Source organism: Mesocricetus auratus, unplaced genomic scaffold (assembly GCF_017639785.1).
Source record: "Mesocricetus auratus isolate SY011 unplaced genomic scaffold, BCM_Maur_2.0 Super-Scaffold_100025, whole genome shotgun sequence".
Taxonomy (NCBI): domain Eukaryota; kingdom Metazoa; phylum Chordata; class Mammalia; order Rodentia; family Cricetidae; genus Mesocricetus; species Mesocricetus auratus.
Window position 1 is genome coordinate 20,273,884 of NW_024429206.1, and position 25,999 is coordinate 20,299,882.

The 25,999-nt window shown below is 43.0% G+C and overlaps 1 protein-coding gene across 2 annotated transcripts in view; it reads left to right on the top strand.

Moving 5' to 3' along the window:
- Positions 1–883: 883 nt before the first annotated feature.
- The window catches only part of Vkorc1l1 (vitamin K epoxide reductase complex subunit 1 like 1), a 41,663-nt gene continuing 16,547 nt past the window's right edge, over positions 884–25,999 (top strand). The window contains exon 1 of one of the 2 annotated variants that reach the window (XM_005080337.4): positions 884–1,129. In XM_005080337.4, the coding sequence (XP_005080394.1) occupies positions 936–1,129 (194 nt within the window). In that variant the 5' untranslated portion in view covers positions 884–935. The remainder of the gene's footprint in view (positions 1,130–25,999) is intronic. The other variant, XM_005080336.4, reaches the window with a different exon arrangement.

Sequence of the window (25,999 nt, forward strand, 5' to 3'; positions counted from 1 at the left end):
CTGGAGCTCTGGAGCCATTGGTCAGGGATAATTTGGATTGGATAAGAAATATCAAGTGATAACGACGGAAAGGAGGGGGAGAAGGGCATCTGACTGCTACCAGGGGCCAAGTGCTTACCCAGTCATGCACAGTAATAGCATCTTTGAAATCGATCCCTTACAACATCCCCCCTAGGGCTAAACCAAGCCACCTTGCGCCTCACCCCTTACTCAGCCACACCCCTCAATTCCCCCGATCGCGCCTCGGCCCCCTTCCAACAACACACCAGTGGTTTTGCGCTCCACCCTTTCCCTCCGCTCGCGCCTTCTCCGCCCCACTTTACCCCGCCTCTTCTTTGACCGCGCCCTCCAGTCTAATGAATCCAATACCTCAGTCCCGCCTTCCACTTGCGCCACGCGGCCTTGGCAGGTTGAGACCTCCGCCTCTTCCCCGCCCGCGCGCTTCTGCTCCACACCGCCCCTTTTAAGTTAAACCACGCCCACTCCGGCAGCCACGCCTTCCGTATGCGCCGCGCCGCCTCCCTGCTGCTGCGCGCTCCGCCTCCTCCCTCCCCACAGACGAGCTCTTTCCTCGCCCCGCCCCAATTCTGGCCAAGCCCCGCCCTCCCTCAAGCCCTTCCCTCCCTCAGACCCCGCCCCCCGCATGCGCCGCACCGCCTCCCCGGCGGTTGCGCGCTCCGCCCCTCCCTCCGTGCCCGCGCGCGCCTTCCCCGCCCAGTCCGCCTCACTCCTCTCGGGGCGGTTGGGCCGCGCGCCTGTGGGGGCGGGGCCCGGAGGAGGCGACCGAGCCAATGGGGCGCGGCGGTGGCGGCGGCGGCGGAGGCGGCGGCGGCAGCGGCGGCGGCTGGGTCGGGCCCCGACGGGCGGCGGCGTCTGAGGTGGAGGCGGAGGGAGGCGACGGCGGCGGCGGCGGCGGCGGCGGCGGAGGGGGGAAGATGGCGGCGCCCGTCCTGCTGAGAGTGTCGGTGCCGCGGTGGGAACGGGTGGCCCGGTATGCAGTGTGCGCCGCCGGGATCCTGCTCTCCATCTACGCCTACCACGTGGAGCGGGTGAAGGAGAGGAACCCGGAGCACCGGGCCCTCTGCGACCTGGGGCCCTGGGTGAAGTGCTCCGCCGCCCTGGCCTCCAGGTAGCCCGGCTTGAGTGAGGGGAGCGCGACGCGGGTGGCGACGGGGGGGGGGCGGGGAGCGCGCGGGGAGCTCCGGCCTGAGGGAGCGGGGCCCGGGCCGCGACACGGACGGTGGCGACCGGGGGGGCGGCGGCCGAGGGCAGGCCGCCGGGATGAGGTGGCACGGTGCAGCCGGGAGGGCGCGGGCGCGTCCTGGCCGGCGTGACTTGTCTCCCTGTTGTCGCTGTGCGAGGCGCCGGTACAGGGATCGGCGTTGCCAGTGTCCATCCCCGGGGTCCTCGGACCTCGGCTGCCCCGGGGCAGTGTGGCCGGATGTGCACTCTCTCGCGGGTGACTGTCCCCACCACCCTCCGGTTGTCCAGGACAGGTGTTTTCGGTGCTCAGGCCTCTTTGTACTCCGTAGAGTTAAAGAGAATTGGCAGCCTTCTGGAGGCGACAGTGACATTTGCGGGTAGACACGCATTTGACCCTACTCTGGAAGAGAGAGATACCAGCACTTAACCTATGTGATTTCTTGGATTTTTTTTTCCCTCGTGTATTTCATGAAGTGTGCCCAGCAGGGGGAAAATGGCCAGAGTTTGGTTCTACTTTAAGTTTTGTGTAAAAGATGAGTATGTTGCGTGTAGTGAAGATGTTATATGCACATACTACGATGGCTTTTATTTTGAGAAAGGATCCACACTGCCCTGGAACTCATCTGGCTGAAACCACCGTAGCTATTCTTCTGCCTCAGGCTCTTGAATGTCGGGAAATACAAGCATGCACCACCATGCATGGCTTAGAATGACTTTTAAATGTTGCTGATTAGTATTAACGGGATAATCCACAAAAGATTAAATAGGCACAATTTTGCTAAGCTGGTTTGTTTGAACAATTTTTGTTTCTTGGAAATACAGTTGATTTTTTGTTACATTTTATTTAGTACGCTAATTTGTTTTTCTAGCAAATTTCCAAGTAAATTACTTGGGAAAATTATTTTACGCTTTTTAATAACCCTTTTTTAAAAAAGGATAGCAGTCATTAAAAACAGCAAAAGTGAAAAGAGTTAATGCAAAATTGATAGCTTGTAATTTTAGTAGAGACTTCCTACCCCTAATAGTGAATGGTTCTTAGTGTTTACATTTTACTACATTTCTTTCCCTCCTTTGATAAATTGCCATGGAGACAGAAATACATAGCTTACTAGTTTATTTTGACCTCCATATTGGTGGAGGAATATTTGAACAGGCTAGGTTTGGGGTTTCTCTTGTGTTTATTTGCAAATTTAAGTATGTTGATCTTTTCCACTTAGCCTTTTTCATGGACCAGGTAGGCTGTCTCATTTACTCTTTTTTTTTTTTTTTTCCCCGAGACAGGGTTTCTATGTATTGTTTTGGAGGCTGTCCTGGAACTTGCTCGGTAGTCCAGGGTGGTCTCGAACTCACAGAGATCCTCCTGCCTCTGTCTCCCCAGCACTGGGATTATAGGTGGATGCCACCAACACCTGACTGGTTTTTGTTTTGTTTTGTTTTGAGACAGGGTTTCTCTCTATAGCCGTAGCTGTCCTGGAACTCACTTTGTAGACCAGACTGACTTTGAACTCAGAGATCCTCTTGTCTCTGCCTCTCTAGGGCTGGGATTAAAGTCTTTTTTTTTTTTTTTTTTTTTTTTTTTTTTGGTTTTTCGAGACCGGGTTTCTCTGTATTGTTTTGGAGGCTGTCCTGGAACTCACTCTGTAGACCAGGCTAGCCTGGAACTCACAGAGATCCGCCTGCCTCTGTCTCCCGAGTGCTGGGATTAAAGGCGTGTGCCACCATTTTTAACATGTGACAGAGAACTCACTGGAGTTCATTTCCATCCAGGTTAAGTCTTCTTAGATGTATCTCAGGCACTTTGAGAACCACTGAGTGTAACTTGCTTTTATTGCACTTGTTTATGTCGAGTGGGAGTGCAAGCAGTTGTGGAGGTTGGTGGACAACATATGAGCATCAGTTTTCCACCATGTGGGTCCTAAGGATTGAACTCAGATCATCAGGCTTGGTGGCAAGCATCTTTACCAGCTTAGTGGTCTCACTGATCCCACTGAGTATTTTATGCACACATTTTTTTTATGTTCTTTGCACTTTTGGAAAAGGTTTTTATACTTAAATATCATAACACCCAAAGTTTGTTGACTGAATAAATACCGAATCAAAAGAATATGCAGCAGCATATTTCAAGTACTTACAAACTATGAAATAAAAATGACTGGTTGATAGGTTAATATGAAATTTAGTTATAATTATTACCAACTTAAAATTTTTTAATGCAGTCTATAAAAAATTTCTGGACCTTTTATTATATGGTCATATAAAAAGTATTTCTCTGTGTGCTTAAGTTCTTAAAATAGGCTTTTCTTTAAGAGACTGCCTCTGATCCATTTAATAACTATACACTAAATATTCTCATAGTTAATATGCACTACAAGAAAGAATTTTCATGCTTTATGTTTTTGAGACAGGGTCTTGCTTTGCAGTTCTGGCCAGCCTTGAACTGAAAGCTCTAACTGTCTCAACCTCCTGAGTACTGGTATTATAGCCTTGCATACACATATGTCCTGTCCTTTTTTTTTCTTTTTAATAAGACATGGTAAAATGATATTTATTAACTTCAGTTAATGAATTAAAATTATTTTAAAGTATATTAGACTAAAAATCTCTCTGTCTTGCTCAATGGTACTGGAGATTAAACACAGGAACTCAGTAATATAGGCACACTCTTTGTGACTGAGTTTCATCCCTGGCCCACTTGTTTATTTTTTTGTCAGATCTTACTATGTAGCATTGACTGGCTTGGAATTCAGAGGTCGCCTTGCCTCTGCATCATAAGTGTTAAGATTGAAGGTTTATGTCACCATGCCCAGCATTGTTTCTTAAGACAGGTCTCATGTAACACAAGTCAGCATTAAACTTGCTATGTTGCAACACAAGTTGAGGCTGGCTTTGAACTCCTGAGATCCTCCACTACTTGTTCTGAGATTGCAGGTATGCATCATCATGCCTCACTCCTGTATCTCTGTAATATATAAAGTATGAATATGGTATGTTGTGGCTGATGTTTAGTTATATAGTGATGTATACAAATACCTTGAATTTGCACTGGAGAGATGACTTACCAATTCCCAGCACTCATACTAAGTGGCTCACAATCACCTGTAACTCCAGCTCTGGGAGATTCAGTGTCCTCTTTTTTCTTTTCTTTTTTTTTTCCAGATATATAATTTTATATGAGTCTTTTGCCTGTATATACATATATATATATACATACATACATACATACAAACATATATACATATATATATATATATATATATATATATATATATATATATATATATATACCACCTGTATGCCTGGTGTCTGCTGAGGTCAGAAGGCGTTGGGTCCTTTGAGACTGGAGTTACAGGTATTTTGAGTAGCTCATGTGGGTGGTGGGAATGAAACTCAGGTTTCCACAAAAACAAGGGCTCTTAATTGATGAGCCAACTTCAGCCCCTAAGTGTCTTCTTCTGACCTCTGAGAACACCTGTACATATGTGCACATACCTACACATAAACACATACCCGTAATTAAAAATAAAGTCTTTAATATTTTTAAATTTGATGGCCACCAAAGGATAGGTAAGAAGTAAGGCATTCTAATAGGGCTAGATGTATCCTATATATAAAACTATTTTCAAGAAACAGCCTTTTTATTAACTATCTTGAGGGGTGTGTGTGTTTTTAATGAAGATAAGGGGATTTAGACTAAATTTCCTTTATAGACTGATTTTCTTTTGTACCTGGGTAGAATAAACATCTACAAGATGCTCTTGACTGTGTGGGAAAGCCCTTAAATGAAGCATTATTAGAGATTTCACGTTAGTTCCTTTGGTTTGAAAACTGAGTGCCAGATAGCAGTAGCATTAAAAGATGTGGCTATTTTAGGAGAAGGAAGCTTGAGCCCAAGAGGTAGAATGATTGGTAAAGGAAGTTAACAGAAGAGCAGATTCCTGAGCAGAGTTATTCTTTTTTTTTTTTTTTTCCAGACAGAGTTTCTCTATATTGTTTTGGAGGCTGTCCTGGAACTCACTCTGTAGACCAGGCTGGCCTGGAACTCACAGAGATCGGCCTACTTCTGCCTCCCGAGTGCTGGGATTAAAGGCGTGCACCACCAACGCCCGGCTCATTTCTCATTTTTTAAGTTTCTTAACTGAAATAGAATAAGGTAGGCATTGATATTAGGCAGTTTTGAGGTCTCTGTGTCTAAGGCCTCTAGTGTTTTGGGAAGTATAATTGCATAATAGAGTAGTTCCAGACTTTTGGATTTCAAAAGAGACATTGCCCTCAAAGTTCAGAGGGAGCATAATTGCCAATAATAGCAGTAGCAATGGAGCAGGGCATGGTGGCATACATCTTTAGCCCCAACACTCATGAGGTAGAGGCAGGGGGAATCTCTGTGATTTCAAGGCCAGCCTGGTTTACATAGGAAGCTCTAGGACAGCCAGTTACTTAAGGAGATCTTGTCTCAAAAAACAAAAATTAATAATACTACTTTCTGTCACCATCTTCTTTTTTTTTTTTTTTTTGGTATTTTAAACAATTTGGAAGAACAGAATCTTTACATTAAACATTAATCTCCAGTACCACAGGGAAGGATCTAGAAACGGGCTGTTTCTTTATCAGAGTAGGATGTGCTGAGGCTCACAGAGGTAGTGGCATGGTTTCTAGAGTACTGGTGTAGAGCTTCCCCACTTCACATCCTTTCTTTTGGAGACAGGTTCTCACTATGGCGCAGGCTGGCCATGAACTCAACATTGATCTGCCTGTGTTTCCCTAGCAAAGACTGAGTACTACTATGCTCAGCCTAACCGGTTTAAAAATTTAAACAAGTTTTCATCATATGTTCTGACCCACCTCTTGCTTTTTGCTAAGCATTATTTCTACCACTCAGGGCCTGCTTCCTCTGTGCCTGGTAGTATCTTTACATATATTTGCTTGTAACAGTCTTTTGAGCTCAGTAGCTCATTACTGTGTTGTAGATGAGAAACTGAGGCACACAGTGTGAGTGAAACAGTATGTAATAACAGAGGCCTGACTCGAATGCAGGCAGCCTGGCTCAGGACTCCAAACCCCGTACTATTTTTAAGTTCTTTCATTATTATTATTGGGGGAGGGGAGGTGTATGTGAAGGTTAGAGAGCAACTTGTGGCAGCTTTTCTCCTTCTACCTTTACAGGGTCCTAGGGATCAACCCAGGCTGTTAAGCTTGTGCAGCAACCACCTTTACCCATCTCACTGGCCTGGCCAGGGTATTGTTTTTACTTCTCTTTAGTTTTCTTTTCTGAGCTAGGGTCTCACTATATAACCTTGACTGCCTAACCATGCAACCTTCCTGTTTAACCTCTGAGTACTGGGTTTACAGGTATGTGCCACCATGCCTAGCCTTTTACCATGACTTTAAATTCCACTTAGATGGAATGCTGATTTATAGTGGTGCCCATATTAGCAAAACTGAAAACAATTATGGGAAGTGCTGAAAATTTTTTTTAACGCAAAGGCATGGGAAAATGCCTGGGGTTTTAGTATAGCTTTTTACCTGTCTCTAGCAGTCTTTTTGGAAAAACAAGGACATTACTAAGAAGGTGTGGTGTTCAAGAAGTAAGTTCCTGGAGTGTTTGCCCTCTAAGCCTAGATCTGTGAAGGCCTGCCCTATGTCACACCCAGGGGTAAACCAGATATTCAGTGAAGTAGCTATAGTGAGGACTTAGGAGATTAGCCAGTGAACAAAGATAAAGTGAATCTAGGCATCTGCAGGGAAGGGGAAAGTTTGAATTTGTGTTCGGGTAACCCAGAGGTTCTCAATCTTCCTAATGCTGCGAACTTTTAATATAGTTCCTCATGTTGTGGTGACCCCACCCCCACAACCGTAAAATTACTTTCATTGCTACTTCATAACTGTAATTTTGCTACTGTTATGAAGTGTAATGTAAATACCTGTTTTTCAGTGGTCTTGACCCACAGGTTGGGAACCACTAATAACTGGAGAGATGAGGTGAGTCTTGTGAACATAGAAACAGGATTGGGCCTTGATTGAGCTTGCTAAACCAGTAGGTAGAACTAAGACTTCACCTGCAATTGTTCCCTGTATGGTCAGAAACAACTCTAGAAAATAGCTTTTGGAAAGGCATGAGCATTGGAAAACTGTCCATTAAGGAATAAACAGCTTGTGTTGTGTTTGAATGTGACAGGCCTACTTCAGTTCCACAAGGACTGAAATCTAGAGCTCTGAAAGCCCCACCTTCTTTCACATCATGTTCTTGAAACCCAAACAGGAGCACTGAGCCTTAGATTTTTCTCCTATAAAATACTTGTGCAAGACTGCTGGACCAATACCTGTCTAAAATTTGTTCCTGGGAATCCTTGTTCTGTGTCAGAATTTCACAAGTGTTTTGATTCCTAGTTTAGTGTTTTAACCTTTAACATTATAGGCATTTATATAGGCTCAAAGGCATTATCATGCTAACCTTTTGATGTATTGAGGACCACTGATTTGTACTGCCAGGCTGTCTCAATAGACTTATCCTGAGTTGGGGATAGCACCAGACTTAAAAGAGTGCATGTCATGTCTTATGAAAGAATTTATGTAACCCTGAAATAACACTAGAGACGAGGGAGGGTTAGTTGCTGCAAGGAGTTAGTAATGGAAGCCAGGAGGTGGTGTGGTTCTGAAGAAGTAGCATGAAGGGTTTTGAGGGGCAGAACTAGCTCTGATAGCAACTGTGATTACACAAAAGTATGACTGAGATAAGAGTTGCACCTGATGTGAGAGCTGAATGAACACTGCATCACATCAAGGTCAAGTGCTTGGTTGTGATAGTGAACCTTATATTATCAAGGAGGTTCGCTGAAGGGTGCTTCCAGAATTTTTCTTCTTTTTTGCAAGTTCTATAATTATAGAATTTTGAAAAAGTAATACAACATATTTAGAATATTTGGAAGGAAAAGGAAAATAAGCAAAAGGAAGAAGTTTAAATTACCTGTCATGCCACCTCTCAGGATAAACATCCTAGGAATAGTTTCTTTTTTTTTTTTTTTTTTTTTTTTTACGAGACAGGGTTTCTCTGTATTGTTTTGGAGGCTGTCGGTCCAGCCCGGCCTCGAACTCACAGAGATCCGCCTGCCTCTGCCTCCCAAGTGCTGGGATTAAAGGCGTGCGCCACCACTGCCCGGCTTCTAGGAATAGTTTCTAAGTTTGTGCATATCCTGGAGTTAGTCTTCGCTGTAAAGACTGGCTTTATGACAGTAGTTTAAGAATCCTGGCTGGGAGTGGTGGCATATCCCTATAATCCTAGCATTTAGGGGGTTTGGGGCAAGAGAATCAGTCATAAAGGTAGCCTGAACCACCTAGGGTGACTCTTATCTCTGTCACACACAAAAAGAGTCGTGCTTGTGGCTGTTTGTTCATGCTATATACGCTCATTCAGGACTAATTCAGTTATTGCAGTGACATGAACATATAACTACCTTATACATGTAACTTTATCACAGTTACCATATATTTATTTTTACTAAAGCATTGGCAATTAGCAAGTATTCATATTTTAAAATAATGTACACATTTAACTTGGAGATGTAGTTTGGTATAAATTTAACATGTGGTTTCATTTTTCTTTCTTTCTTTCTTTCTTTTTTTTTTTTTTTTTGGTTTTTCAAGACAGGGTTCCTCTGTAGCTTTGGAGGTCGCCCTGGAACCCTCTCAGTAGAGCAGACAGGCTTCAAACTCACAGAAATCCACCTGCCTCTACCTCCGAAGTGCTGGGATTAAAGTTGTGAGTTACCACCGCTCAGCTGTTTTTTGATTTTTCAAGACAGGTTTCTTTGTGTAGCCCTGACTGTCCTGGCACTCACTCTGTAGACCAGGCTGGCCTTGAACTCACAGAGAATCACCTGTCTCTGTCTTCCGAGTGCTGGGATTAAAGGTGTGCGCCACCACTGCCTGGTTGAATCAGGTTTATCTTGATGCGACATAGACTGCCTCAATCATCATAATTAATTTTTTTCACTAGGATGTTACAGATTTGGACTTACTAAGTATACTGATTTACAAGAAGATAAAAGATAGGGCCTGCTAAATGGCTCCTGGGTTAAGGACCTTGCTGCCAAACCTGATGCCCTGAGTTTGATCCTTGGGACCTCCATGGTGCATGTAGAAACAGATCCTCCGAGCTGTCCTCTGATCTCTCTACACACACACACACACACACACACACACACACACACACACTTTTAAGACAGAGTCTTGCTATGTAGCCCAGATTGGCCTCAAATCAGAGATTTTCTCCTCAATTTACCAAGTGTTGGGGTTATAGCACATACCACACTATTGTACAAATTTGATATGGCACAGACTTTACTTGGTAAGACCTATTGTTCCAGTACTCTATTGGACCCCTGTGACTTTACATAGTAAATTTGGTATCTAATAGTGTAATTGTGCTTGCTTTCAGACTCTTCTGAGCTATTTGCATGCATATACTGTCATGGGTATTCTACAAATGTCCCTTTGGGAACTTGGTTAGAATTGTACTGGCTTTGTGGATGACTTTGGAAGGAGTCAATGTTCTCTGTTTTTTTTCCAGCCAATGCTTCCATATAGTGCATCTTCCTATTCTTGAGTTGCTTATTTAATGCCTTTTAAATCTAGATTCCTTTTATGTTTTTTTTTCATTCTTAAGGAAATGTATTAAAAAGATATCTATTGCCAGGTGGTGGCAGCAACCCATGCCTTTAATCCTAGCACTTAGGAGACAGAAACTTTTGATCTCTGAATTTGAGGTCAGTCAGGTCTACAGACCTACTAGTTCCAGGACACCTGTGATCTTTTTCTTAATGTTATTCATATAATGACTAAGGACTGTTTCATCAAGTTGATAACTGAACTCATACTTTTTCCTTTGTTGGATATTAAGGATACTTCCAAGTTTTTGTGTATGTTTTTGCATGTGTATGCATGAGTGTTCACATATGTGGGTAGAGACCCAAAGTTCTTGTTGGGTATCTTCCTTAATTGTTCTCCACTGTATTTATTCAGGCAGGACCACTGAATCTGGAGCTTGCCACTTCTGGCTAGTGTAGCCCCAACAGTCTCCTGTCTCTGGGATTACAGGGACCATCATGTTTGCCCATCTTTTACATGTGTTCTAGGAATCCAGACTCAGTCAGTGGATAAGTACTGCAAGTACTCTATCTAATGACCCATCTCCATTGCCTCAATTCCAAGTTTTGATATTGCATTTCAAAATGGCCTTGAAGAGCATGTTTTAGCTTCTTTGGGAAACATCTCAAAAAATGAAAAAGAAGCGTCTTTAGGTAACCTGTGATTGTGAACAGTGCACACACTATGGCAGCATGTAAGGGACTGTCACCTCTGAAGAGGTGAATGCCATTTTCCAAATTCAGCTCCACACACCTTCTTGTTCTTTTCTCCATGTGTTTAGGTCATCTATACTATTTGTGAAGTTTGGTAAAAGTTTACTGAAGGAGTGCCAGGGCAGGAGGGCGGGTGGGTGTTACTTTAGTCTTGCTTACTTGTGTTGAGGCTGGAGGTTCTTGGAACTTTCAGAACATAGTGAGACCCTGCTTTAAAAAAAGAAAAGAAAAGCTGAGTGGTGATGGCACAGGAGTTTAATCACAGCATTCAGGATGCAGAAGCAGGTGGATCTCTTGAGTTTGAGCCCAGCCTGGTGTAGAGTGAGTTCTAGGACAGCTAGGGCTATGCAGAGAATCCCTGTCTTGGGGCTGGGAGTTGGGGGGAAGGGAGGGAGGGAGGGGAGAGAGAGAGAGAGAGAGAGAGAGAGAGAGAGAGAGAGAGAGAGAGAGAGAGAGAGAGAGAGAGAGAGAGAGAGAGAGAGAGAGAGAGAGAGAGAGAGAGAGAGAGAGAGAGAGAGAGAGAGAGAGAGAGAGAGAGAGAGAGAGAGAGAGAGAGAGAGAGAGAGAGAGAGAGAGAGAGAGAGAGAGAGAGAGAGAGAGAGAGAGAGAGAGAGAGAGAGAGAGAGAGAGAGAGAGAGAGAGAGAGAGAGGAGAGAGAATATAAGACAAAACTTCAAACCCTTGGCATTAAGAATTGTGAATTCTGCTAAGTGTGGTAGTCCCAACACTAGGGAGGCAGAGGCAGGCGAATCTGGGTTTAAGTCTAGCCTGGTTCACAGTGTGAGTTCTAGGCCAGCTAGAGCTACACAGAGAAACCCTGTCTTTAACCCCCCCTCTTCTGGGAAAAAAAAAAGAATTTATATATTGATGGATCAGTTGTGTTTGTGTTATTATTATATTTTGAGACAGGGTTTTGCTTTATAGCTCAGGGTAGCCTGGAACTTGCTATATAGCCCAGGATGGTCTTAGACTTATAATTCCCCTGCCATCTCACTGATCCTGCTGTGCTTGGTTTTAAAATTTTTATGTATATAAATATTTTACTCAAACCATATGCATGCCCTGCACCCTTAGAGGCCAGAAAAGGATCAGATCCCCCAGAGCTGGAGTTAGATAGTTGGAACCACTCTGTGGGTGCTGGGTACTGAATCTGTGTTCTCTACTAGAGCAGTAAGTGCTCTAAACTGCTGAGCTATCTCTCTAGCTTCCCAATCCCTGCCCTGCCCCCACCCCACCCCCTGTTTTATTCTTAACTAAGACTTTGGCACCAAACTTTAAGACAGAAGACGGGCATGAGCTCAGCTGGTACATGTAGAGATGGTATTTTTTAGACTCTTAAGTTAAACTTATATTATTCAGACTAAAATACTGTGAGGTGAACTATCTCTAATTTTCAAATATGACTAGATCTTGCCTTGAAGATCTGAGCAAAGCCTGATTTCACTAGGTCCTGTCACCTGCCCTGGGGCATGTAACCAGAGGAGCCCATTTGCCTTGGCTGACTGCTGACCTGCCTTGGCCACCTGCCCCCAGCCTGTTCTGCTCAAGTCATAGCCTTGGCCCTGGGTGTCTCCTGAGAAAAGAGTGTGGGGGGTGGGTATTGAACCTTCTCCTGCCAGTTCAGACACATGGAAGGAGCTGAAAGGTGAGCCATTCCCTCATGCTGACCTTTTAATGGTGACACTGTCCAGTTGTACAGACTCAGTGCTCAGAAGGCTGCCATTTCCCTCCTTGAGAGTCCGAGCAGAGCAAGAGGGCTGAGATTGGTCTCCTCACAAGACAACTCAGAATTACTTGCATCCATTCTCAGAAGCAGCTACTTCCTAGTGGGATGCTGCTTGACTTGAGTCAGCAAGAAAGGGTGGAGTAGAAACTTGCTTGCTGACTATTACCCGTAATCCTTATCCTCTCTAAGTATGCATCAACCTGAAGAGTGACTTTCTCTTGCTTAATGGCTCATGATGTGTTTCTTGTTTTCCTCCTGCCACTTGGATCCTTCCCTTCTTTTCTTGTTGACCTACTCTGTATCTGATCATTAAATACTGCATGGATTAGTTGTGGGCCTTCCCATGACTGTTTTCTCTTGACAGTCATCTTCCATAGGCTTGTTTCTAACAGGTTCACTTAGAGAGGAATCCAAAGTTTTATCTCCATCTGTGGCCTCTCTTCCGAGCACTGATCTGCATGTCCATTTTCTTACTGGACATTTCTTTGGCTATTTAAAAGGACTTTAAATTCAGCATGCCCAAGATTAGTTTGTATTCACTTCTTCCCCTAAAAATGCTGTCAGTGAAGGGCATCACTTCGAGGGCTGTTGCACAAGCCAGAAACCTGTGGCTTGTCTGTGGCTCTGTTCCCTCCCATACCACGTATAGTTGAGTCAGCAGATTATAAAAAGTCTTTTCCATATAATATTCATAAAGCATGGTAACCTCCCCCCCACCTGTAACCAACAGTCAGGTGGTAAGTACAAGGCTCTCTTCTGATCAACTAACCTCTAGCTTGAAACGGCATCTGTCTTAATTTTCATAAGAACCACTTTCTTTTTTTTTTTTTTTTTTTTTTTTTTTTTTTTGGTTTTTACGAGACAGGGTTTCTCTGTATTGTTTTGGAGGCTATCGGTCCAGCCCGGCCTCGAACTCACAGAGATCCACCTGCCTCTGCCTCCCGAGTGCTGTGACTAAAGGCGTGCGCCACCACCGCCCAGCTAAGAACCACTTTCTTTTTAAGCTTGAAAGTTCAGTGCCTTTTTCTAATGCTTTTGTTTGTTTGCTTGTTTTTGTTTCATTGGGATAGAGCCTCTCTACCCGAGCTGCCCTGGGGCTCAAAATGTAGACCAGATCCACCTGCTCTGCCTTCCCTAGTGGTGGCATTAAAGGTGTGTGCCACCATGCCCAGCTTCTATTGGTTTTTTTTTAACAGTCTAGCTCTTTTTTATTTCATTTTATACATTAAATTATACATTAAGCCAGGAATTCATAGGGAATGGCTCTAGCATTCTGACTATTTTCCGCTGGTTCTCACAAAAGGCTTTTCTGGGTAGAGAGCCTGGTGCTTCAGTTGAACCTGGTGCCTTCTCTTTACTTTTTTCTTTAAGATTATTTCTTCATTTTCTTTTAGTTGCTTCAGAAAGCTGTCTCTGCCCTCAAAGTACTTAATCTGTTCAATCCACACATTAATTCTCTTGACAGGGATTTTGCCCTTAATTTACTTGTTTACAGCAATGTCAACAGCATGACTCAGTTTTGCTATGTGAACATTTATGGGCCATTCCTTTTTGAATAGCAACCATTCCCTTGATGACTGTAATATTACTCTTCTTATATGTTTAGATATATGTGGCCAAAGGAACATCTCCATATTTTTCTGAAGGCCTGGAGAGCATGTATAGTAGGCGACTCTCCTCTTTCTGTGTGTTTGTCATTTTGGTGCATTTCTGGAAGATGGCTGCTCAGGTGAAAGGCAAAAGTTTAGTTTTTGAGGTGGTTCACAGAGTAGCCCAGGCTGGTCATCTACTTATTTATTTATTTGTCTATTTATCTATTTATTTATTTATTTGGTTTTTCAAGACAGGGTTTCTCTGTGGCTTTGGAGGCTGTCCTGGAACTCACTCTTGTAGACCAGGCTGGTCTTGAACTCACAGAGATCCACCTGTTTCTGCCTCCCGAGTGTAGGGACTAAAGGTGTGCGCTACTACTACCTGGCACCCAGGCTTGTCTTAAACATGAGGTCTTCTCTCTTCATCTTGAGGTTCTCAAGTACCAGGCTTATAGGTGTATATCACCACCACTCATTTGAACTTCATTAATGGAAACTTTAATTTTGTTTTCTTTATTCTTTGCCTTCGCTCTTTTTTTTTTTTTTTTTTTTTTTGAGACAGGGTTTCTCTGTATTGCTTTGGAGGTTGTCCTGGAACTTGTTCTGTAGACCAAGCTGGCCTTGAACTCACAGAGATCCGCCTGCCTCTGCCTCCCAAGTGCTGGGATTAAAGGCGTGCGCCACCAACGCCCACCTTTTTTTTTTTTAAAGAGAGAAAATGTTAGAGAAACAGGCAGATAAGGTCACATTACGTAGACCAGGCAGGCTGGTTTCAAACTCAGATTTGCTGAGTTCTGGGATCAAAGTTGTGCATGACCATGCTCAGCTCAGTTAGTGATTCTTTATATACTTGTTCATTAGTCATTGCTAGATAAAATTCTGTTATGAATAGTATAATGGATTCATTCATTTACATGTTTTATTTAATTTTGTGTTTTATGTGTATGGGTATTTTGCTTCCATGCATGCCTGGTTCCCACAGAGGCTGGAAGAGAGTGTTGACTCTTCTAGGACTAGAGTTACAGACAGACAATTGTGAATAACCAAGTGGACAAAGGGACTCAAGCTTAGGTCCTCCAGAAGAGCAACCAGTACTCTTAACTGCTGAGCCATCTCTCTAGCCCTCATTTATTATTATTTTTTGATTGAAATTTTAGTTCCTAATTTACAGCGATTATGAATATTGTGTATATGAACATTTTTGTACATGCTTAGTTTTTGTAATGTCAGACCAAGTAACCAAGTGGTTGCTTTCAATAGATGTCTACTAATATATGTGGGAACTCCTGTTTGTTCTTACAAAGCCTTGAAACTATTACTTGTTTTTTTGGTTTTTCGAGACAGGGTTTCTCTGTGGCTTTGGAGTTTGTCCTGGAACTAGCTCTTATAGACCAGGCTGGTCTCGAACTCACAGAGATCTGCCTGCCTCTGCCTCCCAGTGCTATGATTAAAGGTGTGCACCACCACTGCCTGGCGAAACTGTTACATTTTAAAAAAAGATATATTTAATTTTTAAAAATTTAGGCATGTGTGTGTCCACACATGCTTACTTGTGAGTACAGTACCCTCAGAAGCTAGAGGAATCGGATCCTTCTGGAGCTAAAATCACAGAGATTGTGAGCCACCCAGTGTGGGTGCTGGGAAGCAAACTCAGATCATCCGCAAGAGCAGTATGTGCTCTTAACCTCCAAGCCATCTTTCCAGGCTCAGGCAGACTTCAGCACTGCTAATTCATTCTGTATTTTGAGCTTCTTAAGAATGGGGTCATGTTGTATTTATTATTCTTCACTGTTTGGCATTGTTTACCCAGTGTAATGACTTTTCTAATTCATTGAACTTGTTAAGTGTATCAGTTTTTAAAATCATTACTACTAGTGCTGAGTTCTCTTGTCTAAATATATTTCATTTTTATTGAATGCTGCTTCTAAGAGTTTGATGGTTGTAAACTAAGCTGCTGTGAACAATCACATGCAATTTTTTTTTTTTACATCTGTTCTCATTTCTCTTGGGTATTTCTTTAGGAGTGGTTTTCTAGGTCAGAGAGTGAGTGTTCGTGAGAAACTATAGAACAATTTCCCAAAGTGGTTGTACTATATAACACTCTCTTTTGGTTTTAATTTGCTTTTCCCCGATTACTAAAGAAATTGAGCAGTCTTTCAGCTGGGCTGAAACTTCTCTTTGAAAGACTCATTAAAATTTTTTCCTCATTTTTCTAGCAGGTCTTCTGTCATTGTTTCACTACTGTGTAGGAGATACACAGACATATACATACTTACAAGTACCCCACACATTCACATACTCACTCCCCATATATGGCTTTGCCTTTTCTTTGTTCTTAAAGAGACACCCCCCACCCAACCTCTGTGCGAAGCTCTAGGGATTGATCTAGGGCTTCACCCATGCTAGCAGTGCTTTTCAACTGAACTACCTTCCCAGCCCTTTTTTTACTTTTAGATGGGGTCAGCGAGTGGTTCAGGCTGGTTTGGAACTTATTAGAGCCCAGGCTAGCCTTGAATTTGCAGTCTTCTTCCCAAGTGGCTGGGATTTATAGGCTTGGGTCTTTTTAGAACAGGGTCTCATCTAGCCCAGGTTGGCCTTGAGGTTGCTACTTAGCAGAGTTCTATTTAGCCTGTTCTTTTGATTTTCTGCCTCCTCTCCCCATGTGCTGGAATGACAGGCTTGCTTTCAAGTATGTGTGCATTGCCACTGTGTAGAGGTTAAAGGACAACTTTGGGAGTCAGTTTTCTCGAGTTACCCTATAGGTATCAGGGATCTAGCCAGAGTTGTTTGTCTGGTCTGTTTGCATTTGCCTCTGTCTACTGAGCCATCTTGCTGGTCCCCCAGCTAGAAACACTTAATATTATAAATGGCTTGTTTTTGAGATGGTCTTACTATATTGCTTAGGCTTCTGAGTGCTGGAATTGCAGACCTGGGCTGTCACATCCAACTAATTTAAATTTGTATATTATCAGCATTCCCCTTTGGAATTAAGAGCTTCTAGCTTCTAATGTAAAGATAGTCCATATCATTTTCTGTCTTACTGTTTGTATCAGGTAACAATTTATGGAATTTATTTCTCCTTTTAAAGAACTTATAAAAATTATGTTTAGGTATGCATAACCAGCTCCCAAATAAAGACAGCACATGAAAAGCCCCCAGCATCCATGTTATTTACATTAGGACACTCACCAAGCTATGTAGTTAGGATTTTTGTGCTTTCTGAAAGTACACTGTATAATTGTCCTTTGGTGTGTGCTGGGATTATTTCTAACCATACCCACCATGTTCCAGTTTTTCATATACAACCGAGTATTATTTGTGTATAACCTGTATACACACACACCCTCTGTGTACTTTAAATCAGCTGTAGATTCCTTATACCTAGTAGAGTGTGAATACTGTGGAGCAGTTGTTGTTACACTGTTGTTTCAGGAATGATGGTATACATGTTGAGTACAGTTTCATCATAGTACCAGTTATTAAACTTAAGGCCTTATATGTGCTATGCAGGTATGCAGGTGTTCTAATTAAGCCTCATCTCCAGCCTTTTTTTTTTTTTTTTTTTTTAGCTCTTATTTTGAAGCAGGGTCTCACTAAGTTGCCCAGGCTAGCCATTAACTGAATTTGTAGCCCAGGCAGGCTTTGGACTTGTGATCCTCCTGGTTCAGTCTTCCAAGGAACTGGAATTACAGCTACTTATAGCTGGTTAAACTCCACCCCTTCTTTTTTTCTGTGTATTTCATCCACAGCTGATTTAACCTGCACATGCCAATCTTACAAGGGCCACCTATACACCAGTAAAAAAAATTGTATGTGAAAAATACTGTGTATGAACACAGTAATGTGAATACATTCTCTTTTTCTTCTAGCAATTCCATTGTTTGTGTAGGCCTGGCTGTCCTGGAGCTCACTCTCTAGACCAGGCTGGCCTTGAACTCATAGAGATCTACCTGCCTCAGCCCCCTAAGTGCTGGAATGAAAGGTATTCGACACTACTGTCTGACTTGTATTGGTCTTTTTGTATTTGTTTTGCTTTGAAAGAAGGTCTTATGCAGCTCAGGCCAGCCTGGTCTTCTTGCCTTTGGAGTGCTGGGATTATATGTATGTGTACCACAACTGAATAGTTTATTTTACTTTATATAGTGCCTCAGACTTCATCCATATTATTTCACAACTTTTGAAATATGTACCTGTACTTTGTTTATTACTTATTTTTAAAAATAACATAAAAAGACATCATCAGCTGGATGATGGTGGCATACGCCTTTAATCCCAGCATTCCGGAGGCAGAGGCAGGCAGATTCTGTGAGTTCAAGTCCAGAACCACACTCAGAGAAACCCTGACTCTAAAACTTAAGGGGGGAGAGAGAGAGAGAGAGAGAGAGAGAGAGAGAGAGAGAGAGAGAGAGAGAGAGAGAGAGAGAGAGAGAGAGAGAGAGACGCACTGGTTTAACTATGAGGTTAAAAAGTTGATAGCTAGTGTTCATGTTTCAATTCAACCAATACTGAATATCAAGATGTTTGTCAGAATAGCTTTATGTCAGAATTCTATTTGAAGCCTGATATCATTGTGAATTTCTCCTTTATCAGTGTCCACAGCCTCCCAACCCTGCTCAATAGTTTTTCCTCTGGGCATACCCAGCGTTGGTACTGTCCTCAGTATCTACCTCTTTCTCCCCACACAGTCTTGTGCACCAGGGTCATTGCTTCATTTTTGATGATTTCTCTTGAATCAGATGATTTCCCTGACCTGGAAAAAATGGCTTTTCAGTGCTATTCTGAGACCACTTTTCTAGGCCCCTCTGCAGTATTCACTGTTTGTTTGTTTGTTTGTTTGTTTGTTTGTTTTACGAGACAGGGTTTCTCTGTATTGTTTTGGAGGCTGTCCTGGAACTCACTCTGTAGACCAGGCTGGCCTCGAACTCACAGAGATCCACCTGCCTCTGCCTCCCGAGTGCTGGGATTAAAGGCGTGGGCCACCACCGCCCGGCTAGTATTCGCTGTTTTCTGTGAATTGTTTATGCCAAGTTTGGGCTTTTGTTACTTTTTAAATTATTTTCCTTTCATGAGATACAGCCTCAAATTGTGATCTTCCTGCCTCAGCCTCCTGAGTGCTAGGATTCACAGGTATGCACGGCAACCCTGGCTACAGTAGGATTTTTGTGTGGTGTGGTAACGAAGAAGAGAGTTGAAATGATTGAGGCTTATTGGAGGGCTATGCATCATTAGAATGGAGGAGTTCATGAAGGTTGGAGGCGGAAGATATGTGACAGTTTAAAAAGTCAGTTGGAGAGAATGGTTTGCAAAACCAGCTACAGCTGTGAGCTGTGGTTGACGTCTACAGGCCCAGTGCTCAGGAGGCTGAGGCAAGGAGCTCATGCTGCAGATTTAGAGCAGCCTGATCTGCATGTCTTCATATAAACACACTCTCTCTCCCACTTTTACATCTCATTCTCTTTGTGTGTATGTTTGTGTTCTAAGAATATGGAAAAAAGATTGTCTTTAAAAAAATACCCAGAACAGTTTTTTTTTTTTTTTTTAAACAAGACAGGGTTTCCCCCTTGTACCCTGGCTGTCCTGGAACTCACTCTGTAGACCAGACTGGCCTCAAACTCAGAGATCCACCTGCTTCTGCTTCCCAGGTGTTGGGATGAAAGTCGTGCGCCACCATCTCCTGACAGGGTCATCTTTCTTAACATTGGAATGGAATTAACTTCTGGTTATGTATGCATTAAAAAGGGTGGGCTGATTTTAAATCATAGTTGATTACATCCTAAAGTTTGTTTTTCTCATCTGGGCTGTTGCTAAGTGAAGAAATCAAGGCACTATGGCATTGTAAAGGAAAGTCAGGAGACTTACAAGAGTTCAGTATCAGACCAAGAGTGCAGCAAGTGTCAAGAAAAAGGAGGAAAGTCATTGGTTAGAGATTACAAGGAGGAGGTGTTGAGTTGAGTAAGACAAAGGCTTTAGATTTGAAATGAAGGTGATACTATTGGATTTACAATATTCTGTCCAGCAGTAGTATTAAAACAAGGGCTGGATTTAATCCCCTGGCTTAGTTTCTTTTCCAGTTGCTGTGACAAAATAACCTGACAAAAGTGACTTCAAGGGAGAAAGGGTTTCTTTTAGCTTATAGTCTGCAGGGACTTGAAGCAGCTGGCTCTGTATTATCTTCAGTCAGAGAGCAAAAATGCCTGTGCTCAACTTACTCTTCCCATTTTATATAGCCCAGGGACTGGTCCAGCCTACAATTACGATGGATCTTCTCACACCAGTCAATGTAATCAAGATGGTCCCTCACAGACTTGCCCAGAGGCTTATCTTTTTTTTTTTTGGTTTTTTGAGACAGGGTTTCTCTGTAGCTTTGGAGGCTGTCCTGGAACTCACTTTGTAGACCAGGCTGGCCTCGAACTCACAGAGATCCTCCTGCCTCTGCCTCCCGAGTGCTGGAATTAAAGGTGTGCGCCACCAACGCCCGGCCAGAGGCTTATCTTTCTTTCTTTCTTTTTTTTTTTTTTTTTTTTTTTTTTTTGGTTTTACGAGACAGGGTTTCTCTGTTTTGGAGGCTGTCGGTCCAGCCTGGCCTCGAACTCACAGAGATCCGCCTGCCTCTGCCTCTCGAGTGCTGGGATTAAAGGCGTGCGCCACCAACGCCCGGCGAGTCTTTCAAGTGACTCTAAATCCCATGACTTTGGCCATACTAATGATCACACCTTGCTACCCTATAAAACCAGAAAGTAGGGCTGATGAGGTGGACAGCTCAGTGGGTGAAGGTTGACCTTCGATTCCTGGGATTGACCCATATGATCAAAATAAAAAACTGACTTCTGCAATATGTCCTCTGACTTCCACACCTGAGCCCTTCCCTCATAAATAAATAGGAAAGAAAAGAAACCAGGAAACTAGTTGGGTATAGTGACCTGTGATGCCAGCACTTGGAAGAAGGGTAAGAGAGGAAGGATGAGCCTCTCAAATTGGAGATTGTCTCAAAGAATAAGTCAGGTGTTGTGGTAAACAACTGAGGGTGAGGCAGGAGCATCACCACACATTTGGAGCCAGCAGGGTTCAGTCAATTTCCTTTTTCGAGATAGGATTTCTCTGTAGGTTTGGAGCTTGTCCTGAAACTCCTCTGTAGACCAGAATGGCCTGGAACTCACAGAGATCCACCTGTCTCTGGCTCCTGAGTGCTGAGATTAAAGATATGCCCCACCACTGCCCAACTGCCAGCAGGGTTTATATAGTGAGCTCTCATCAGGCCAGAGCCACATAGCAAGACCCTGTCTCAAAACAAAGAAATAAACCCCAGAAAACTAGCTCAGTGGTACAGTATGCTGCCCAGCCAATACAAAGCCCTCAGTCCTGTCCTCAACACTAACAGAAAAAGAAAAAAACACTAGCAAGCTGTTAGACATCGTGTAAGATAGCAGTTTGTGGGTACTGGGTAATAGGTCACATTGGCCAGTGATCTCTGAGAGAAAGGAGGCAGACCTGAGCTCTCTGATTGCCCCAGTTCATCTGGAGGAAGTTTATAGGCTGCAGAATAGAGAGTAAAGACCTCAAATAAAGGTTGGCCTTTTGCTGGTTTTGTTTTGTATTTTGAGACAGGATTTCTTCCCTGGCTGCCCTGGAACTTATTCTGTAAACCAGGCTGGCCTCAAACTGAGAAATCCACCTGCCTCTGCCTCCCAAGTTCTGGGATTAAAGGCGTGCGCTACCACGGCCACCATGTTTGGTAGGTGATCTTAACTTGGTTGAGAAGCTAGACATAAAACTTGGGTAGAGTAGGAGAGGAGGAAGAAAATTTTGTAGGTAGATTATACGGTTGGGTTGGGGGGTGGGGGATAGAGCTCTAAACAGAGGGTCTGGTGAGCAGTGATCTGTGTGTGTGTGTGTGAGAGAGAGAGAGAGAGAGAGAGAGAGAGAGAGAGAGAGAGAGAGAGAGAGAGAGAGAGAGAGAGAGAGAGAGAGAGAGAGAGAGAGAGAGAGAGAGAGAGCGCTACTCAGCCCATGGAAAGCCCTAGGCAGAGTAATCTAAGACCTCACACTGTGCTGGACATAGTCTGTTCCTACTAACTAGAGTGCTTACAGGCCACCAAAGGGGATGAGGCTCAGTCTGCTCTAATTAAAGACTGTTGCATCCATCCTCTCAGTACAGATGCAATTTTGGAGGCTGATCCCAAGAAACTTAACACCATGTCAAAATAAAAACCTAGCACTCAAAAGAGAAAACAGTGTTTTAGCATTCAAAAATTACGAAGCATGGAAAGAACCAGGAAAATGTGCCTTAAAATCAGGAGGAAAATCAGTCTCAGATAGCACACATTGGGATTAAGAAATACATTGAAACAAATAAGGAATCTTTTTTTTTTGTTTGTTTGAGAGTGTAAATGAAGGTAAAAGAAATGGATAATACAACAGAGATAAAAATGTATATTCTATTCAAATAAAACATTTTAGAAGTAGCAAAGACAAGGCACCTTATAACTCAGTGAACTTGAAGATGTAACAAAATTTTTTTTTTTGGTTTTTCGAGGCAGGGTTTCTCTGTGGCTTTGGAGGCTGTCCTGGAACTAGCTCTTGTAGACCAGGCCTGCCTCTGCCTCCCGAGTGCTGGAATTAAAGGCGTGCGCCACCAACGCCCGGCCAAGATGTAACAATTTAAGCAGAAATAAAATGTGAAAAAATGGAAATAGTAGTAAGTCATCAGTCACTGGACCAGGGCACAGTTTAAAACAAAAACAGTCTAACAAGCTGGGCGTTGATGGCATACACCTTTAATCCCAGCACCTGGTCTTTCGAGCGAGTTCCAGGACGGGCTTGAAAGTCATACAGAGAATCCCTGTCTCGAAAAACCAAAATAAAATAAACAATCTAACATGTATTTGGAGCCCCAGAAAAAAGAGAGGATGTTGTAAAGCATTTGTAAGTGATGCCAAGAAAATTACAAATACACAGATAACAAGAAACTCAACAGAAAGGAGACTACACCAAGATCAAGCCAGCAAGTACTCACCAGCGAGCATTTATTTCATTATGGTTTAATCTGCTCTTTGCTGATTCTAAATTTCACAAGACATGCATTTTGATTTTCTTTTCTCATTTTTTTTCCTCCCCGAGACAACATTTCTCTGTATAGCCCTGGTGTGCTGGAACTTGTCTGTAGACCAGGTTGGCCTCAACTCAAAGAGATTTGCCTGCCTCTGCTGGAATTAAAGGTGTGTGCCACCACTACCCAACTGGCAAGACTTGCTTTTTATGTGTGGTGTTTTTTTGAAAGATAAGATTCACTTTGTGTTTTCTAAACTGGCTTTGAATTTGTTGGTTCAAGCCCTAGGCCCACCTTAGCCTCCCAAATGCCTAGGACTACAAATACCACTAAGCACAGGTTAAAATTCATCTCTCTGAAGCCTTTTTTCTGATTGCTCAGTTAATATCTCACTTTATGATGGTCTACAGAGAGGAAAATGTCCCCAAATCATTCATTTTTATTTTGGGGGATTTATTAAAAAATTTTTTTAGTGTAATTGTTTTTCCTTTGTGAGGAGGCCAGAAGAGGACATCAGATCCCTTGAAGCTGGAATTACAGGCAGTTGTGAGCCACCTGACATGGGTGCTGGGAATCCAAGAACAGTTGCACTCTTAACCACATCTTTCCAGCTCTCATAGCCTGTGATTTTCTACTGAGGAGCTAGAGGGAATTTTATGCAGAATGGAAATGTAGGATTTTGTTTTGGAGTAATAGGGGATTTTCATTCATTAGTAAAAATAAGTTAGAACTGGATTGGATGGCACACAGTTGTGATCCCAACCATAGAGAGGCTGAAGCAGGGCTGCTATGAAAGCCTAAGGGCAACTTGTACTACATTTTGAGTTTGGGCCTACCTAGTCTGGCAAGGCCCCACCTCAGCCCCTTCACCCCAAGAGTAAGATAACAAAGAAGTGCTTAATCTAAGGTAAAAGACTTGGTGGGACCAAGTACATTCTCATTCCTATTCACAGCCCTCAACACCTCCAGTAATGCGACTTCCTATGTAGGTGTGAGTGTAAAATTCAGCTAGTGTGTTTACACACAGTGAATGCTTTGAAGGAGAGTGGGAGTAACAGGGAAGTGCTCCACCCGAAGCCTCAGTCTAGGAATGTGACTTTCAGAGGGCTCACAACTCCCTACATTTAACAACTTCGTCATTCAAACCAGCTTTTGATTTGCTTCCTCATACTTGAAAACTTACTCAGTGGCAATATCTCTGATAGCCTTTCCCTGGTAGTTACCTTGAAAGAGCCTATAGACCTGCTTTCTCTCCTCCAAGAGTCCTTAGTAGACCTTCTGACATATAGTTACTTGCAAATACCACCGAACAAACACCACTATTTATCTTAACTCTCAAAGAAAAAGATCTCATATGTTCTTTTTCTGTTTTTTCCCCTCCCTCCCTTTTTTCTTTGAGACAGGGTTTCTCTGTGTACTTTTGACTGTTCAGGAACTCATTCTCAGGCTGGCCTCAAATTCAGAAATCTCTGCCTCCCAAGTGTGGAGGTTAAGGCTTGCACCACCAAGACTAGAGAGATGGTTCAGCAGTTAAGAGTACAGGCTACTCTTCCAGAGGACGTGGGTTCAATTCCTAACATTCACATGACAGCTCAATAACTCCAATTCCAGGGGATCTGACACCCTCACACCAATGCACATAAAATAAAGTTAATTAAAAAAAGAAGGCTTGCACCACCTCCACCCAGCTAGAAGTTCTCACATTTTCACTGCTGCTAGCTGGGCTAACCATCCTCATATATCTTTGAGATGACTGTTTAATTGTTGCTTGAATTAAAATGTATGTAAGTTCTGGGGAGTCTAAGCTTAACAGAACATGTTGGTATTTCCAAAGATAATTTGTTATTTGTTAGTCTGACATAGTTAGCTTTTGTTTAGTGGCTCAGTTTGTAAAGTGGTTGCTACAAAAATGTCTAATATCCTGGTTCAGGATATTAGACATTTCTGTAGCATCAAGAAAATAAAGATGGAGAAGCTGTTGAGGAAGCCAACCCACATTACCCTGGGCCTCTGGGCCTCCACATGCTCCAGGCACATACACATAAAAGTTTCAGAGGATTCCCTGCCAGTCTCTCCTCTTTAACAATATGGATACAATGCTAGGTTAATAGGAAGCACCATGTCCTGGCTCTGGTTTATTACTTAACTGTGGAAACGGGAAAGCCGCGTGTGAGATCTGTTAATTTGTTGGTTTGTGAAAGCCGAAGTATTCTACATGTAAATATTGACATGGTTAAAAATATGCTCTTCTAGCCGGGCGTTGGTGGCGCACGCCTTTAATCCCAGCACTCGGGAGGCAGAGGCAGGCGGATCTCTGTGAGTTCGAGACCAGCCTGGTCTACAATAGCTAGTTCCAGAACAGCCTCCAAAGTCACAGAGAAACCCTGCCTCGAAAAACCAAAAAAAAAAAAAAAAAAAAAAAAAAAGTTCCTCTATGCTTCAGGTTTCTAGTTTTTAAATATTAAAATTTTAAATTACTTAAAGTGTTAACAAAAATCTCAAACATCAGAGATTTATTCAGAATTTTATCCATTTTTAATTTGCTGACCAAGCTAAAGAAGCATGTAACTTGCTAAGGCTAGCCCACCGTTTCCCAGATTGTGGTGAAGAGTTTGTAAAATTTCCAATCCACGGCCGGGGAGTGGGGGCGCATGCCTTTCTTTAATCCCAGCACTCGGGGAGGCAGAGGCAGGTGGATCTCTGTGAGTTTGAGGCCAGCCTGATCTACAGAGCCAGTTCCAGGACAGCCTCCAAAACAATACAGAGAAACCCTGTCTCGAAAAAAAAAAATTTCCAATCCAGAAGCCAGAGAGATGGCTCAGCATTTAGGAACAGAGGACCCAAGTCCAGGTCCCAACGCTCATCTAATCGTAGTACCCTTTTCTGATCCTCTCTGGCACCAGGCACACGTGGTGCACAGACATACATGCAGGCAAAACACTCATAGACATAAAATAAAATAAATTAAAATTTCGATTTCCAGTTCAGAGGCTGGTGGGGTTTGGGGTTGGCTTATGTGGCATAGTGCTTGCCAGTACCCACACAGAAAGACTGGTGTGGTCCTCATCTTCTGTCATCT